The sequence below is a fragment of the Bos taurus genome, chromosome 28 (genome assembly GCF_002263795.3).
Source record: "Bos taurus isolate L1 Dominette 01449 registration number 42190680 breed Hereford chromosome 28, ARS-UCD2.0, whole genome shotgun sequence".
Lineage (NCBI taxonomy): Eukaryota > Metazoa > Chordata > Mammalia > Artiodactyla > Bovidae > Bos > Bos taurus.
The window spans coordinates 29679185-29696561 of record NC_037355.1 but is presented as its reverse complement, the minus strand read 5'-3'; the positions used below and the strand labels follow the sequence as shown (position 1 = coordinate 29696561).

The 17377-nt window shown below is 53.8% G+C and overlaps 2 protein-coding genes across 5 annotated transcripts; both read right to left on the bottom strand.

Moving 5' to 3' along the window:
- Window positions 1–76: 76 nt before the first annotated feature.
- Window positions 77–14090, bottom strand: ZSWIM8 (zinc finger SWIM-type containing 8). 4 transcript variants are annotated; one of them, NM_001371879.1, is made up of 26 exons: window positions 13573–14090; window positions 11258–11411; window positions 10919–11013; window positions 10576–10748; window positions 10292–10399; window positions 10095–10176; window positions 9856–9976; window positions 9257–9458; window positions 8932–9107; window positions 7572–8565; window positions 6709–6840; window positions 6400–6579; window positions 6115–6298; window positions 5810–5908; window positions 5167–5291; window positions 4508–4748; window positions 4251–4409; window positions 3921–4149; window positions 3453–3742; window positions 3073–3296; window positions 2070–2555; window positions 1643–1826; window positions 1368–1544; window positions 1086–1205; window positions 653–831; window positions 77–552 (listed from the first exon to the last, which is right to left on the bottom strand). In NM_001371879.1, exons 1-26 carry the CDS (start codon window positions 13778–13780, stop codon window positions 349–351), a joined length of 5526 nt encoding a protein of 1841 aa, NP_001358808.1. In that variant the 5' UTR covers window positions 13781–14090; the 3' UTR covers window positions 77–348. The 4 variants fall into 4 exon arrangements, with proteins under 4 accessions (NP_001358808.1, NP_001358806.1, NP_001358809.1 ...); NM_001371877.1 differs by having other exon boundaries at window positions 653–763; NM_001371880.1 differs by having other exon boundaries at window positions 1667–1826.
- Window positions 14091–16059: 1969 nt separating this feature from the next.
- On the bottom strand, window positions 16060–17342 carry CHCHD1 (coiled-coil-helix-coiled-coil-helix domain containing 1). Its single transcript, NM_001046484.2, has 3 exons — window positions 17212–17342; window positions 16970–17088; window positions 16060–16374 (listed from the first exon to the last, which is right to left on the bottom strand). Exons 1-3 carry the CDS (start codon window positions 17333–17335, stop codon window positions 16261–16263), a joined length of 357 nt encoding a protein of 118 aa, NP_001039949.1. The 5' UTR covers window positions 17336–17342; the 3' UTR covers window positions 16060–16260.
- Between the last annotated feature and the right edge of the window lie 35 nt (window positions 17343–17377).

The following is a 17377-nucleotide window of genomic DNA, read 5'->3' as shown; positions in this document are numbered from 1 at the left end:
GTATCCAACTTTTCCTCTGCCCTAGTTCAAGGTTCATCCACACATGGAGGGAAAGAAGGGAAAGGCCCAGGCAGACGAGAGTAAAAAAAGTTTATATATTTATAAATGCCAAATAAATACCAGAGGCCACCCAATGCCCGCTCCCAGACAGGGCTGTCTCCCCCAACCCTAGGCTCCTAGGGTCTGAGGCATCTTGGCCCCAAGCTACAGCCCAAGAGCAGCTGCCAGTCTGGGCTACTGGGGAACTGAGTGGGGATGATCTGTCCAGCCAAGACTCATTACCCCTTGGTGAGGGGCCCCCATAGCCACAGGCCTGTGTCCCCGTATAGGGCCCTATGGGGGTCAGACTCAGGGGGAGAAGGTGGTCATCTCGAGTGAGACCCGCTGCCACAGCTCCTTGGTCTGTTTGCTGCGCTTGAGATTCTGCAGGATGTCGTTGAACTGCATCATACCCATGGGTGTCAGGCAGAAGGCGCTGCGAGCGCTGCGGATGGCATTCACAAAGTCGTCGTAGTCGGCAGGGGTCAGGTGAATCAGGCGGTGGTGGATGTACTGGACGAGGTGAGGAGGATCAGCCACTGAGCACAGGATCAGGCCCCTCCCCCTGCCTGCCCAAGTGTTTCACCCTGCTCCGTACTGCCCAGGTGGTCACCTGCATGTATGCCTGCTGGCAGCGCTGCACCAGCTGGTGGAAGGCCGGGGCACGCAGGTGGTTGTGGGCGTGAGCAGGGCTCAGCCGCTGCAGCGTCTCCATGACGATCTCCTGCAGCACAAACGGGCTCAGCACCCCCTTGGCTGCCCCCACACAGAACTGGTGCACGTAGTTCACTCCTGGGGGGCAGGGGAGGGGCATGAGACGGGGGTGGCCACCTCTGCCCTAGGGACCCAGCTTTACTCTCTCAGCTCTGGCCTGGCAGAGAGCCTCCCTCCACCCCAGGAGCTGAGGTCACCCCCCGCCCCCCGCGCACGCACACATACCCGACCAAGGCCTCAACTCTGAGCAAGAGCTAGGAAGGAGGTCTGGGATAGGAAGGTTGGGGAAGCAGGTGAGGGCGGACAATGGTCCTGGGGAGGGGAGGTGTTACCCAGCTTTGCCGCCAGCCCCAGCAACCATTTGACATCATCAGTGTAGGGAGGGGAGCGAGAGAAGTTGTTGGGGTGATCGTTGTGTGCCCGGCGACCCAGCATCTCCAGTGCCAGCATTCCTGGGAGAAAAAGGTGGGACCATGGAGAGGGTCCATCCCCTACCCCTTACCTCAGCCTATCACCCAGCCCCCCAGTAAACAAACTAAGAGATCGGGTGGGGAAGGGCCACTGAAGAGCCTCTGGCACTGCTGGTCAGGGTGCAGAAAGGGACGTCCTCTCACCGACGCGGTAGGCAGCATGCAGGTGGTGTAGGCTGTGCGGGTTGACAGGCTGGCTGTGGGTCTCCTCCTCGGGTGGTGGAAAACCCCCGCTCACCAGAGGGCTGGGCTGTGTGGTCAGGGCAGGCAGTGAGGCACCCTGGATGGCTGGAAACGTGGAAGCTGGATGGACACTGCTCACTGAGGGTAGGATGAAGGCCATGTAAGGAACTCAGAGCCCAAAGGGGGACCGATTCCCTCCCCACCTCCCCTGCCCAGCGTGCCACCCCTCCATTCACCTGTTCCCTGTCCCCACAACTCACAGGCCACACTGGTGGGCAGTGGGAGCCCTGGCTCTGTGTGGTAGGGATGTACTGTGATGGGTGCCATGGAAGGGACGGGGAAAGACACAGCAGTGGCAGCAAGTGAGGGGGGAGTCACCGAGTAAGGGTACTGAGCCCCTAGGAATGCAGGATGCACACCCTAGAGGTGGGGAGAAGAAAAGGAAGATAACCAAATTGCGTTAGGATGGAGCTCTTTCCCGTTCATCCCAGGCCTGGGCATCCCTGCATTTCTTAGCGTAGTGGGGCTGGTCCCCTGACTCTCAACCCCCTCACCAGGACTCTGGGACAGCCCCATCATCCTCCCGGAGTGCCCTCCTCCAACCCGTGAACCCCCAGTGAGCTCCCCGACATGCCCAGCCTCCCAGAAGAACACTGGTCTCACCTGCGGGTATGCAGAGCTGGCCACTGGGAAGACGGCAGGCCGGGGCATATGAGGCATGGGGTGGGCGGGGTGAGCTGGGTGGGTGAGGTATTGAGGGCTGCAGGGCAGGTGGGGCTGTAGAGCAGTGTAGGGGTGCAGGCCAGGGGAATGACCATGCCCCAGTCCTGGACCTGGATATAAACTGGACCCCACCGAGATGACTGGCACCACCGTGGCTGCTGTCACTGCTGCCGCCGCCACTGTAACCGGCTCAGTCCCTGGGCCCCCCCTGCCCTCAGGCAGCCCCCGCCCAGCCTCCCCAGCTGCCCTGATCCCACTGGCACTACAGCTTGTAGCCCCTTCACGGGCTGTGGATGAGCCACCTGCTGTTTGCTCATATAGCCAGAACCACTGGTGAGCAACCTCAAACAACACTTCGGGGTATACGCCCCCACCCTTAGCCGCCTCTTCCACTGCCATGCAGGCCTTCTCCAACATCAGGTTATCCTGAAAGGGAGGGGCAAAGAGGGTTAAGGATGAAGGGCTTTACTCAGGGACAGTTTTAGATGACAAATGCTGATGTCTTCTTCAGAGTTGGCTGGTTCTGGGGAGGCAGCCAAGGTCAGAGCCAATGTTCAGAGTCAGTGTCAGAGCAGTGAATGCTTCACACAGACAATGAACAAATCTCTGTTGACCAGCAGAAGTCAAGACCCAAGTTGCAGTCCCAGTTCTAACCTAATGTAGCTACTCCCAGCCAAGTTCATCATCTCCCTCAGGCCTTCCCCAAGGACTCCACCCCCAGTGATAATCTCTCTGGTATAGGAACAGTCCCATCCTTAGAGTTGTAAAGGATGTAATGGATGTTAAAGCACGTTACTATGTCAACTGTCACCATGAGAGGACCAATCGCATAGTTCATGAATGCCAGGATTGTGAAATCAAGACCTGGGCCATCAGTTTTTCCCATGCCCAACCTTCCTGCCCAGATGTCCCAAAGCAGGTCCCCAATGGCCTCTAGAAATACCTGCTCCTTGCACTGCACCAGGGCCCGCTGGATCTCATTGGGGTTCAACGCATGGGCATGAGGCAGGCAGCTTAGGGCGAGTTCCGCCGCTGCCCTCACCATGTTGGAGTCTCGTGCCCGTGATGCCCTGTCAGCCAGGGACGCAACCTCAGGGGGCGTCAGGTGCCCATCCCAGCATTCTACCAGTATAGTCAGGGCTGCACTGCCAATCTCCATTGCCTGGCCTTCAGGAAAAGGAGAGAAGAACAGAATGTGGTTAACACAGGCAGTGGGAATGGGAATGGTATCTCTCCTATCGGGTCAGTAACTACAAGGATAAGGCTCTTACCACCATGCATTAATTCCCTTCCCATACCCAAATCAAAAGATACTAGACTTACCTGTAATCCAGGAAACGTGGGAAGAGTAAGTACGTGAGAGCCAGTTGGGAGAAACAAAGTTGTGCAGGCCAAGGGCATAAAGCCCGATCTCAAAGGCGCAAAGGTGCAGGTTGCGGTGAGGACCCTGGTGGCCCCCTGAGGAAGATGGGTGTGTGAAAATGGAAGTGCTGCTGTTGCCCCCTGCCTTGATCAGCACTGTCTTCGCCAGCTCGAAGTAGAAGTGTGCAGCTGCCTCTGACGGCTGATTGGGTACATGGGGGGCATGACTCTCGGGACGGCGGCCCTTGTACCTGAAGGGGCAATGGGGTAGGGACCGGGATTGGGGTTTCTCTGAAATGGGTGTCCAGGGAGGCTGGAAAAAACCAGGGAAGTGAGGACACTGAGGGGGACTGGTTGCATTACCCTAGGGATGTGGCTCTCGGGGTGGGCCAGGGCAGAAGAGAAGGGTATTTATTTCTTCCCACTGACCTGCCAACTTCAACAGTCTTCGCCCGGGCCCCTCCACTGGCACTGGCCCGGCGACTTCCACTGGAGGACGAGGAGCCAAGGGAGTCTGAGGAAGAGCTGCTGATGCTGTCACTGTCCTGTCCTCGACCCCAGGAGGTAGGGGCCCAGCCCCCTCTCAGTGGCCTCCTGCTTAATGTTGGGGAGCTATCCGACGTTGTTTCAGGGGCACTGCTGTCAATGCTGGCCATGCCTAACCCACAAGACAAGTCAGTCTCAGAAATGTGCTCCAGAAGTCAGACTCCAACCTTTAGGAATATCCTTCCCTCCACGTCATCCCATGGGTTGTCGTACCTGTGTGCTTCTTCTTAGGCCGCCCTGGTGAGCCCCAGCCCCGTCCGTTGTAGCCTCCACGGCTGCCAAGTGCCAGGCGGCTGGGGACCTTCCCCTCTGGCCTTGGGGTCAGAGCTGCTTCAGGTGGAAGACCCTCACAGGGGGAATGTGGGGAACTCTCTACATCGGGAAAATAGGACACCGGGATGAGCCTGGGAAAGGGGACCCCAACATGGCTCCAGACCATTCATCCCCCCTGCCCAGTGCCCCCACCTCACCAGGCACATTCTTCTCTGTGAAGCCCTCAGTGGGGCCTGGCCCAGCCCCTGCCACACTCCCTGGCTGAGCAGGCCCTGCAGAGCCTGAGGTCAGAGGCTGCAGGGCCCCTGGGGCAGATGGGCCCCCATGCTTTGAAGGAGACCTCTGGCTGGCTGTGGCCGGGCGGCTGGATGAATAGAATGAACTCAGTGTCTGTGGTTTATGCGTCTGGCTCTCTCGGTCCAAGAGTTTGTCTAAGATCTGAAAGAGAAGCGGTGACAGGAGGACCTTTATCTCCTGTCTTCTATTAACTTTTCTTTCTCCTTGTAGCAGCTTAAAACTTCCTCCTCAGGTAGGCTTTCCTCCACAGGAGAACCTTCTAGAAGAGAGGGGCTGGCTTACATGTCTTGGTATGCCCTGTAACACTGACCACAGGACTGAGTATATTCATATTCAATAAATATTGAAATGAATGAACGACTTTATGCCCTCTTCTCTTCTTCCACCTCAAGCCCAAGCATTCCTATAAGAACCAATGGTCTCTCATGTTCCTGACGAGGTGTTCCAAGATTCCCCCGTTATCTCCTTAAAGAATAGCCCTTTCTCATCATACTGGAAACCCCAAGAAAAGTAAAATGTGCTCTCTTTGCCTGTTAACCCCAGTGCCGCAGCCCCTCACCTTCTTGAGTCTGGCCTGGTCGTCTTTGTAAGTGATCATCAGGGCCAGGGCAAGGTCGCCCTTCTCCCGGCGTGTGCCTTCACACAGCAGTGGGTGCTCTGCCTCACTTACTGTTGTCTTCATGCCTGTGAGAAAAGAGGTGCCCAGGGGGTTGTGAGTGGCCAGAACTCCCAGGACAGGGCTCCCAGCCACCAGCGTGTGAAGTAAGGGGTTCAACTGTATTCCCTGTGGAAGGTGCCCACTGCCTAAACTGGTCTGCTATCTGAGACTTTCATAGTTTGGCCCCTCTACTGTCCTGATACATCCATCACTTCAGGGAAGCTGGGCTCCTCACTCTCACGAAGACTTAACTGCCCCTGTGTCTTCATTCAGTGTTTTGTCCACCTACCTGGAACTTAACGGATCCTTTAACACATCCCACACTCTATCCCCTTCCTAGAGCTTTACCCTAGAGTTCGATTTTGCTGTCCTTGTAACACCCAATGTTCATAGCACACGTTTTTGCCCTAAATTCTTGACAGTCTTGTAGGCCCTACATCTTACGCTAGCTTTCCCCTTTCCACAGAGGGCCCATGTCTCAACGCCCTTCAAGACCTGGGCCAGGCTTAGCTCACACATGGGCTCAAGACACTGACAGACTCACCCAAGGCAGCAACTGCTGCTTCAAATCCCAGCTCCTCATCCCCGGGCATCTCGTTGTTCCAGTTGCGACTTGGGGGTCGGGAACCCGTGGGAGAAACCACTGGATAAAAGTTGGGGTAAGTTACATAGAAGTAACATGGGACAGAATAAAAGGGAAGAAACCCAAGATGTTCATCATTCTAGATCCTTCTAAGAAGCTGTCCGATGTGTCTTAAAGGGAGCTCAAAGCCTTGGGGCTCTTGGTTTCTCTTTAGAGAAAGCTACCCTGCCCCAGTTCCCCACTTTCTGTTGAGTCAGGCATCATACCTGGAGCACAGAGCACATCAAAGATGAAACTGGCCAACATGAGAGGCAAAACTGGCCGATAATCACAGAGCGTCCCCTCACGAAGCTCCTCTGCCCGGCAGCGCACCGTACTCATCTCACTTGGACCCAGAGGGATCTTCTTGAGCAGAGTGGCCACCTCAGACTCCTGATAGGCCAGCTTCACCTGAGGGCACAGGGAGGAGCTCAGACCGCTAATACCTGATGGACATCAAGGTGCAAGGCTCTAAGGAGATGGCAGCACATGGTCCAGAGAGAACCTCTGACCTCCAAGGCCTTGGTAGAAGCTGGGGGCCGCTGGAGCTCCAAGGCAAACATGCCCACTCGGAAGGCCAGGTTGTGGTGCTCTGGACGCTCACTTAGCACTGTCAATAGGAAAGCTGCCTTGGTCAGTGTGTTCGTAGCCACCCAGGTCTGGCGGCTTGTAGATACCTTATTCTTCTTGCCCTAGTGAGGGAAGCACAAGGAGGCAGGCAGATGAGTCTGACTCACCTTGGTGGAAGAAGAAGGAGACTCTCACCTGGGGGTGTGGGGGAGGGTTGGGGGTGATGCAGAGGGAAGGGTAAGGGGTCTCACCTTGGCAGGGGGCGGCTCTACCTTGAGGTCAGGTGGGTTGGCTAGCAGGTCCTGGGCAAGTTCCACGGTGAGGCGGGAGGCCTCACTGCTGTAGCCATGCGCATGCAAGGCCTCAGCACAGGCAAACAATATCTGGATAAAGGACATGGGCACCAGACGTGTTGAAGCCCTAATGCTCCCGAGGGGCAGGACACCACACTCACTCAGGCAGCACATCTCCCGTGAACACCGACTATCCACTGGGCCCTGTGCCAGTCCCACCAGAAACTCACAGCCAGTTAGAGACACAGACACATACACAGGTGTGCAGCCAGCTACTACTGGGAAAGGTCCAGAGGGGAGCAGATGGGGGGATGCCTCGCTGGGACCTGGGGCAGTCTCAGAGAAGACCTTCCAAAGGATGGGATCTCTAAGATCTCTGAGGCATGAAGAAGGAACAGGGGCTAACCAGATGAGGGAAAAACAGTCCAGACAGACCGATCCATGCACAAGTACGGATATAGGAGAGTATGGCAAGATATGGGAATGGCTCAACTGAGTATAGTACAACAGTAGCTAGATGAAGCTGGAGAGGCAGGCAAAGATCACAAGTGGAGCCTTGCAGGCCATGCCGAGGACCTTCACTTCCACCCTAAGGGCAGTGGGAAACCACTGAAGAGTTAAAGTAGCAGAATGACACAACCAAACATTCTAGGAAAATCAGCAGACAGAGAAGAGAATGGACTGTAGGCAGCGAGGCCAGTGAGGAGCCTGCTACAGGATTCTAACCATCGCACAACAGTCCTCTAACTCCCAGAGGCTGATGGTCCCTCTCCCAGCTATGGCCATGGGGCACCCTCAGAGTCCTGTCCAAGTCCCCTCACCTCCATGCGGCTCTCCTGCTCCAGCGGCTTCAGTCCAGCAAACAGGTCGTGCTCCTCCCCAGCCCCACCCTCGGCCTTCTCTTCCTCGCCCCCAGCCCCGTCCTGGGCATTCAGATAGTATGCCTGGTAGTCGTCATCCTCCTCGCCAACCACAGGGGCTGCCTCTTTGGTTTTAGGGAGTCCATTGCCACTCTCATCTGTGGAAGGGAGGTCGTCCCGGGTACAGAGCTCCCTGGGCAACAGGCCAGGGGGGCCAGCAGAGGCTGTGGGAGGCTCAGGCCCTTCTGAGAAGTACACGCCACCATCTTCTTCGTAAGTATCTGGAGGTTCAGGAAGGAAGGTAGAAGGGCCTCGCGAGCCACCAGGGTGGGGGCAGGGTGGCGGGCTCTCAGGGAATCCACCGAAGGTGCTGGCCTCTGCACCCAGGGCCAGGCTGCTGTCGTCCAGGCTCATCTCAGCCAGATCCGGCTCCAGGGAGCTGTCCTCACTGCTCAGCCGGCGCTTGCTCCCACTGCCCACTGAGCCCTTGCCCCCACAGCCAGCCCCACCCAGCGTTTTGGCTTTGCCCCCACCTGGACCCATCTTATGCAGTGCCTTATCTCCCCCCTCAGCCGAGAGGCGGCGGGGACCCCGCTGTGACGCAGGGACACCCTCACCCAATCCCTTGCGTTTGGCCCCCGGCTCCTTGGGCCGCACAGCTGGCTCGGCAGGAAGAGGCCGGGGCCGCTCCCGGGATTCTTCCAGGCCCCCATTGCGTGAGGCGCCTGGCCGAGGGGGCAGGGCTCGGGCCCAGCACAGGGCCAGCTTCCGGTCAGTGGCGCTGTAGGTGACACCGGGCAGTGGGTAGGCCTCTTCCCAGTTGAAGTAGCAGGCCTCCACCGCCGGCCGGAAGCCAGGGAAGAGCCGCTCCAGGGTCTTCTTGTGCTGTCCCCGCTTCACGTTCTCAATCACCTTCAGCTGCCACTGGCGCAGCTGCACACACAGTTCCCGGCGGCTGGGGGAACAAAGAGGGGGCACGCTGCTGGGAGGTGTGGGCGGCTACACTCTGTACCAAGGAGGGAGGGGTGCAGAGGGGGCGATGACGAACCCCAAAAGTGGGTTACAGGGAAGGACCCTGGGAAGCACTTCTTGAGCCAGCCCCACAGACATCACTTGAACACTCAGGGATTTGGGAGAGTGGGCTACTTACGGAAGGGCCTTCCAGGAAAAGGACTCATAAATCACTGGAAACCTAATGCTCAGCACCTCCCATCTCCCCAGGACTAGAAGAGTGGTAAGTGTGTGTGCATGAGGAGATGAAGGCTGGGTCATCCAGGGCTGGGCTGCCTCCGGACCGTGGTGAGCCTTGGGGGAGACTCACCGCTGGGGGCTGAGTGCGGGGTCCAGCACGGCCAGTCTCCACAACGTGACCATCTCGTCACACATGCTGGCGCAGGCATGGGCCGCCACCTCGGACTGCCCATTGCTCCGGCCTGTGTGCCCACTGGCGCTGCTGTGAGAGGCTGAGGTGCGCACGCTGTACCACCAGCCTGTTATCTGGAAACAAAGAGGGCTCTGAGATGAACCTACTAAGTCAGAGAAAGACAGAGTAGCCCGCTCCAGTGTCCCTGTCAGCAAGAAGGGGGTGCGGCTGAGAAAGGGAGAGGATGAACCAGCATGGGGTTACCTGGCTCTGGGAGAACTACCTGTTCATAGGTGAGGCACTGGTCAGTGAGGATTTCCAACAAGGGGGCAGCATTACTGTCCCTTCGCTTGAACATCTCCCGCACGATGCTAAGCAAGTTCCAGACGCCCTCTGGCTCACGGCCCCTCAGAGGGCGCAGCAGACATGCCCATTCGGCGGCGGCCGGAGGCTCCGTGGAAGACAGATACATGGAGTTCACATCACTGTGAAAGTCGCAGAGTGGAAAATGATGACCCTAAGATGGGGCTGAATAAAGCAGGTGAAAGAGCAACACGACTTTGACACAAAAGGGTTCAAAACACAAAGTACAGGGGAAAAGTATGACCCTGACAAAAATTCTTAATCGCTCTCTGCCTCAGTTTCCCAGTTGCTGAAAGGAAGAAAAGTAACGCATGCTCTACCTGAGGACAGACCACTCTGACTACTTAAAATTCTCACCACCCACTGATTGCACTAGTAACGTCTCCTCTGCACCAGGCAGGGAACCGACACAGGGAATGGAGGTGGGGGAGGCGGGCCCTGACGAAACAAAGGACCTGTCCACAGCCTGGAGGAAGTGCCCCTTCCACCACAGACACGGCACGAAGAGACCCAGTTTACCTGAACACCACAGGGGAGGGGCCGCAGAACTTGTGCAGTGTCTTCTTGATGTTGTCGGTGAGCGTCGACTCGTCCAAATACCACGTACTCTGATCGGAGGCGGAGGGCCCTGCTGTGGGGTCTGGGGGTAACAAGCAGTCAGTCACCTGGAGGCAGGGGCTTGGATCTGCCTTGGTAAGTGGCGCTCTGCATCCCCAGCTTGCTTGCTTCCTGCTACCCTTCTTCCTCACCACACTCACCCGGGGCTCCACACACTGTATTGATGGCTGTTGACTGGGAGGAGAGGAGTTCATCCAGGAGACGTTGGGCTGTGGGGAGGATCTGACCAGAGAAAGGGACACAAAGGCAGAAGTGACCTGAGGAGGCCAGGGCCTCACAGGAAGGCTGATACGCAGCCCTAGAGCTGGTTGGAGAAGGGCGTGCCAACCTCCCTCACCTGCTGTGGGAGCTCACTGATGAGGTACTGAGCAAATTTTTGCAGTTGGTCCCTCTGCAGCCGAGACAGGGACTCTGACACGGGGGCCCGCAGGCAGACTGCAGAAGCCTGAAGGGAGCACCGAGAGAAGTCAAACAATCTGAGGAAAGACTTGCCGACACCGGAGCTGGGGACAGAGAGGCAGAGTCCAGGAGGCAAAGGGGTTCACACTGTGGCCAGGGATGCAGCAGAGAAGGAGGGGATGGAGTGGAGGATAGGGCCAGGATAAATGGGGAGGGCCTCACGTTGTGGATGCGGAAGAGGCAGAGGGCCACGACATGGGTGCACCACTTGGCCCCAGCACCACAGGTGCAGCTGCAGGAAGTGACTCGGCAGCGGTCAAACATCACAGCCACGTTGTAGGCTCCTTTGGGGGGGACCATCTGAGGCGGCACCACTGTAGCACTCAGGTGGAACCCTGGGAAGAAACGTGGGTATGGCCAGGGAGGGCCGCCAAGACGCAGGCCTCTGCGTTTGAACCTGTGGTCATTTAGACAACCTGCTCCAGCTTCTTGCAGTAGTTCCTGAATTCTTAACACAGGGAAAGGGAGGAGCCAGAAGTACCACAAGGCAGGACAGGACCCATACCTATCTGCAGAGGGTCCTTCACAGCCCTCATGCGGAACAGCTGATCCCCTCGCTGGAACTCATCTGCACTGCCGTTGGCCAGGCAGGAATAGAGTCTGTGAGTAAAGAAGAGGACATGGCCATGTGTATCAAATACCCTACAGACCCTGTCAGAGACTGCCCTGCCCTGGGCACTCTCCCCAGTGTTACACCTTCTTGGGGAAAGTCCCAGGTACTCCCTGACCCTGCTGTCTTTTTACCACAGCCCCAAGCACAGCATCTCCTCTGCTCCTTGGGAAGCCTGGCACACAGGCGCAACTTCAGGGCCCCACCCCTCCACCATCAGGCCTTTAGACTCACCGAATATCCTCTTCATTCTCAGGGAAGCTCCAAAAAGCAATGCGCAGTTGTAGCTGCTCAGGCACTGGGGGGTAAACTTTCTCCACCACTTCAAATGGGATATGAAATGCCACCTGCTTTGCTGACAGCTCCACCAGTGGGATCACCAGTCCATCTACGGAAACAAAGGTCAAGGTGAGGAGAAAGAGGAAGGGCAATGCAAAGGGCCATGATTATTCAGCACCAATGCCAGTCTACATCTTGGGGTCCCCCACTTTCACTATGAAAGGAGGACATCTGGATGAAAAACCAAGGGACCCCCTCTGTCAGGATACATTAATCCTTAAGACTCTATCTGAGGAAAGGGAGCTAAACAAACCCCGGGCAACAGCCTACTGGAAGATGCCTGGGATGTCCCAGAAACTCCTGGCCAAACAGGTGTGTTCCAGGGTCCCTGAAAGTAATGAGTCTCACTTGGCTTGGCATCTAGTTTGCCATATACCTGGCACTTTAGATTCATATTACACTATTAATATATCTCACAGTCATTCTCTTCTCTAATTGCTTTTTTTTTAACTATCCTTTTTGTCTAAATGACTCCGTGCCTCCACCTAAGGAGGAAAGGCAGTCTAGAACCCAGAAGAGTTTAAGAGAGGAGCCTCCGGAAGCAAGAGAGTCTGCCCTTTCTTTGGCACTTGAACCCTGGCTTTCCACAACAAATGCCCTGGAGTGGGGGATTGGGAAGGGGGTTAGGTTATCCTAAGGTAATCTGACTGCTGCTCCTGGAATCACCTGGAGTTGAATGTAGTTACCATTCAAAGTATAACACATTGTTTTAATCAAAAAGATACAAAAAACTGCATATTTCACCAAACTGATGGATTAAAACACATATTAGAAAATGATGGAGCTGAAAGGAACTTTTCTAAATAAGTTAGTTTCCTTTGGTTCTTCCAGTCAGCGACCAAAAAAGGGTCGGGTTGGGAAGGGGTGGAAATGACGTGTTTTCCTAGATTTTAACCTGTTCAAGAAGATACCAATATGTTGAAAACTTTTTTTAAAAACTGGAGTATAGTTGATTTATGTTAAAAATCTTCACCATCTTCAGTTATTTCCCTGAATGAGGGAGCTCTAAGCCCCAAGACTACCCACACATGCAAATATGAAAGCAGCAGAGCGGCCACAGAAGACCCACAGCGAAACTGCCGCCGTGCACGTGCGTGTGTGGGTGTGTGTGTGTGTGTGTACAGGGCATATGGTATCTAAGTGAAGATAAATATTATCACTTCTAAGTGGTGACACATGTAAGTTACTCTCTTTCCCTAAGGAGTGCTGGAAATCTCTGCAGGACAGTTTGAAAAACAGGACCTTAGAATGTCCACAGTAGAATCACAAATTAAACCCCTCAACTGGTGAAAAAAGTCCACTTCCAATGAAGCCCAGGAAAAAACTGTGCCTTGAGGAAGGCAAAGAAAGAATGTCCTGAGTCCTGAGCCTGCAGGACTTCTGCTATCACGACTCTCCTCTTCCATCCTCTTTAATAAAAACAAATCCTTCACAGCATTAATCAGTTAACTCACTGAAAGACCCAAGGATGGAAGAAACTCAAGTGAAAACAATGTTTCATGAGACTCTGGAAACAAGTATCTACACTCCTCCCCAGGCTCCAGGTGACGGAAATCTAAGGTTTTAATACATTGGTCCCAGCCATGGTTTCTGACTGGTATTCAATTCGGCCAGGAACCAAGCCTCTGATCTAAACCTATGTGACATCTGCTCTCACCAGCCAGTTCACCTCCACTTTCCTCTGGATGGAATCCCTTCTTGGTGCAGCTGGGATGAGAGATCATCACCTTGAAAAAGCAGCTCCAAGTGCACTTTGCAATGGGGTGACACCTCAAGTGGTCACTTCTTCACAATCGGCCCCCTACTCATATTCATTTCTATTCTCTGCCCTGCCTCAGGCTGAACTGGATAAGTACTCCCAGGTCAAAGTGGGAATTCCCTTTTACCCCATCTCTAAGGCCAACGAACGACAAAAGATCTACTTTCTGTTGTTAATCCTATCCAACTCAGGATTCCCCAGTCATCACTCCAACACACACACACACACGCAGGTGTGGAGAAGACAGCCCCAGGAAGACCGGAAAAGCGCGCGCGCGCGCACACACACACACACACACACACACGCAGGTGTGGAGAAGGCAGCCCCAGGAAGACAGGAAAAGCGAGTCCTGAAGTCCGTTCTAAGCTTGGGACAGCTCCCCGTCCGGGACAGCTCCCGGTTAGGGACAGCTCTAGAGAAAGGCCGGAGCACGGCCAGCCCACTCTCTCACCTCGCATTCTGGTACCGCCACTGCCACCTCCGCCACCGCCGCCAGTGGGGGAATTGGGCCCCGCTGACTGTTTGCGCCATCCCCGCCAGTTCTGGCAGAGGCTCTCAGCCTCAGAGATGAAGGAACAGAGCGAATCCTCCTCAAAGCGGTCCGAATCCTCGAAAGAGAAGCGCTCTCCGTCCTCCCACTCGGCGAACATCAGCTCCATGGGGCCCGCACCCCCTGGAGCCGGGTCCCCCCCCGCGGATCCGGGGCCTGGGCCGCCGGCCGGGGACTGTGGGGACGCCCGGGGCCTGAGGGGCGAGCCGGGGCTGGGGGTGGCCGGGGCGCTCAGGGCGGCCGTGCCGGACGAGGATCTCAGGCCTGGGAGAGATATGGGACGGGGCCTTGCCCAACTGCTAGGTGTGAACAGGGATCGCAGCCAGACTCGGAGACTCAGGGCCCGGACGAAGCGCTCGGCAGCCGGGGCCTCTTAGAGGCTGCGGCGCCGCCTCCCCCATCAGCTGATCTGAACTTCCGGCCGCGCCGGCCACCACCACTTCCGCCCTCACGCGCCCAGGAACACGACCCGGTGCGCGCGGACAGAAGGGAGCCGTTTAAATGCTACTTTTATTTTCTTTCTGGAGCTCACCCCCAGTACCGTTAAGAGAAAGCCAACCCCCCAAAAGTATACGAAATGACTGTAGATCCCAGCAATAAGTCGGCGCCCGTAACACTCCCAAGGAATAAACAGCCGCCACGCATGTCGGGAATTGTAGGCTGTCAAGAGACAAACACAGGAACCATTGGGTGGGGTTATTGTCCTAACTCTGGATAGGCCCAGGGCCCCACCACCTTCTGGGAATTGTAGTTCAGAAGCCTGCACAGGGCCCCACCACCTTCTGGGAATTGTAGTTCAGAAGCCTGCATTCCAGAAGACTTTTTATGGGGCCTAATTGGCGAAGCACCAGGAAAAGAAGGCATTTGATTTCGGGAGGTGGTAGTACTGTTGTCAGTGGGGCCTTTGAGTCTAGATGTTCCTAACCTTTTCTATGTGTGTGCCATAGCAACCTGGTGAAGACCAGGGACCGCCCCCCCCCCGCCCCCCCCCCCCCACCGGCCCCCGCAATAGTATTTTTTAAAGTATTTATTTATATATTTTTGGCCACATGTGGAATCTTAGTTTCCTGAACAGGGATTGAACCTGTGCCCCCTGCACTGGATGCAGAGTATTAATCACTGGACCACCTGGGAGGTCCCTCAGATTGTTTATAAATAGACTAAATCAAAGAATTATAAAGAAAATATTTTATGTTGATATACAATTATCAAAATATTAATAAATTTAGTTCAGTTCAGTCGCTCAGTCGTGTCTGACTCTTTGCCACCCCACGGACAGCAGCACGCCAGGCTTCCCTGTGATGAGTATAAATATTGAGACATCTGTAACAAACTGTAAGGTATAAAATATTGTGGTTTCATATAGGTATTGCTAATAATAGTGTTGTTTCCCAGTGCTAACTGAAATACTCAATTTCAGTTGTGGTTAAAGATAACTTTTTCTGTTCTCATCCATATTCACAGACCTCTTACTGGGAGTCTATTGACCAAAGGTTAAGAACTTCAAGGCTAGTCCACAGTACCTAAGCACGGAACTTCTTCCTAACAGCCTCAGCCGGCGGAATAGGCAGTTGTCCAGTACTCCATCAGTGGGATATGTGGTGGTATGGGGTATGTGCTTCAAGGAGGCATGGCCCCTTCATTTATCTTAATAATTATCCCACTGGAGCTTTAAAACCCCCGCTGATCCCTTTGTACATTTAACGGGGATATTATGTGCTGTAAAGTACATAAAAAAGTTAACTCAGTTATGTCTAAAAGGGCAGGCTATAGAATATCAAGAGGTCACAAAAGCAGATAATGACACTACTGAACAGGTAATACATAAAGATGATAATTGCCAATTAAGTCTTAGTCTCACCACTTGGGGGAGTCCCATGACCAGATCTCTGGAGAATGGAGATAATCAACTCTATTTGATTAATCTTTATTTCCATGTGGAGATAAGAAACTAGGATTGTCAGATCTTTTGATTTTTTTTTTTTTAAGGGAAGCGAAAAAGTGGACTTTTTATGACAGTTTCTATTGTGGTCAGCTAATTTAAATTTTAACTGTGTGGGCCAAATAAAATTCACCTGCAGTAACTGTGGGTTATTAATTTGTGAGCCTCTGATTATTCCAGCAGCGCCTTACAGAGGCTATGCACAAAAATAGGTCGTCTCTAAATATACTTACAGATGATGGCAAAAAACTGCACATACGGATAACAACCTTAACGCATCCTAAGGCAAGGGCACTAAATGGTATAAAGGACCTCAACTGCAGGACAACATAAAGGTTTTTGTCCTGATCCTGGTGCAAATCAGGGAGCAAACACCTTTCAGAATGTAGGGGAGGACGCAAGGTTCAACTACGGTGGGAGTACCTAATCCACGACAAAAGGCCAAGTTCTCTTCAGAAGATTTTATTTCAAAATAAAGCAAAATTTCCACCCACATAATGTTTCCAAAGGGTAAAAAAAAAAAAAAAAAAGACAGTGTTTTGTCTCTTTCTACTCTTCAAAGAGAGCATGGCAGTGCAAATATCTCTAAAATGCCTCTGTTTAATTCTCAGAAGCTAAGTCCAGTCATTGAAAATGCTCCTCCATTTTCAGCTGAGGTGAGGCTTGTTAGGAAACCTCTGTAACAGCTTATTCAACTTCCTGGGAGGTAAACTCCCCAACTCTCCCAGATCCTCCTGGATTGATCTCATTTTTCGGGCTGCCTGAAAACACAGAACAAAAATTAAAATGACAGCTCTGAAGTTGGCCCTGACCTAAGCTAATAGTTCTCACACAACCCAAATTACGCTAAGGTGTTAACCAGCCTGGAGATCTGTGTCATCTTCCCAGTTCCCTTTCATTCATAGGACTTGGGATCCACGAATGATTGTAAAATCTGAATTATACAATTTAGTATACAATTCCCAGTCGGCAATTTAGTCTGGAAACTAAACAATCTGTCCTTTACTGTCTCTAGTTTAAACAATAATGTCTATTTGAAAAGCAATTTAAACTTTAAAAAGTGGCTTTCCCATGCATGTCTTCACTTGATAAAAAAAAATTCTATAAAACGAATATTAATTATTAACCTCATTTTGCACCCGGTAAAGCTGAAAGCAATGAAACAAATCTCTCAGCATCACAGCGATTTCAAAACAGTAACCTTTCCCACTCTGGCGTGATCAAGTAGCTTCCAAAAATCTCCTCTCCCTTTCAGAATGAGAGGGACTTTCTTATCACCAAGCAAGAGCAGAAAGAACCACTACTGTATGCCCCCTATTTTCCTCTCAAAAGGGCACCCCAGAAGCCTCCTGTCACCTCAGCCCTCGAAGCACAATCGAAGAAGTCGCGGATCTCTTTTTTGCACGCTTCGTCGCGGAATTCATTCTGCTTCCAGCAAGCCATCATTATCGACATCTCCGTGATACAGGTCGCCTCTGGAGGAGCAGAACGGGAGGATCCTCAGTCACAAAGAAACCCTTACTTTCCGACCCTCCCACCCAGTAGCCTTCGGCACTATTCCAGCTTCCGCTCTGGGGCCTCCAAGGCTGAGGACTCACCGCCCTTCTCCCGGCGCCGTTCCCCGACATGGTTAGCTAGGATGAGAGGCTTATTGGGCTTCAGTATAGGCTTCCGCGGATTCCCAAGCCGTGCTAGCCGACCCCGGAGGCTTGGCGTCGCCATTGCGCACGGAGCTCCCGGCAGGCTCTGCGGCGCCGTGCGTGA

Coding starts and splice junctions, on each gene's coding strand:
- ZSWIM8 (NM_001371877.1), bottom strand. CDS start 13,780: ATGGAGCTGATGTTCGCCGAGTGGGAGGACGGAGAGCGCTTCTCTTTC. Junction 11,412..13,572: donor TGGCGGTACCAGAATGCGAG/GTGAGAGAGTGG, acceptor TTGTTTCCGTAG/ATGGACTGGTGATCCCACTG. Junction 8,566..8,931: donor CCCGCACTCAGCCCCCAGCG/GTGAGTCTCCCC, acceptor TTGTTCCCCCAG/CCGCCGGGAACTGTGTGTGC.
- CHCHD1 (NM_001046484.2), bottom strand. CDS start 17,335: ATGGCGACGCCAAGCCTCCGGGGTCGGCTAGCACGGCTTGGGAATCCG. Junction 17,089..17,211: donor ACGGCGCCGGGAGAAGGGCG/GTGAGTCCTCAG, acceptor CTGCTCCTCCAG/AGGCGACCTGTATCACGGAG. Junction 16,375..16,969: donor ATTGTGCTTCGAGGGCTGAG/GTGACAGGAGGC, acceptor CTGTGTTTTCAG/GCAGCCCGAAAAATGAGATC.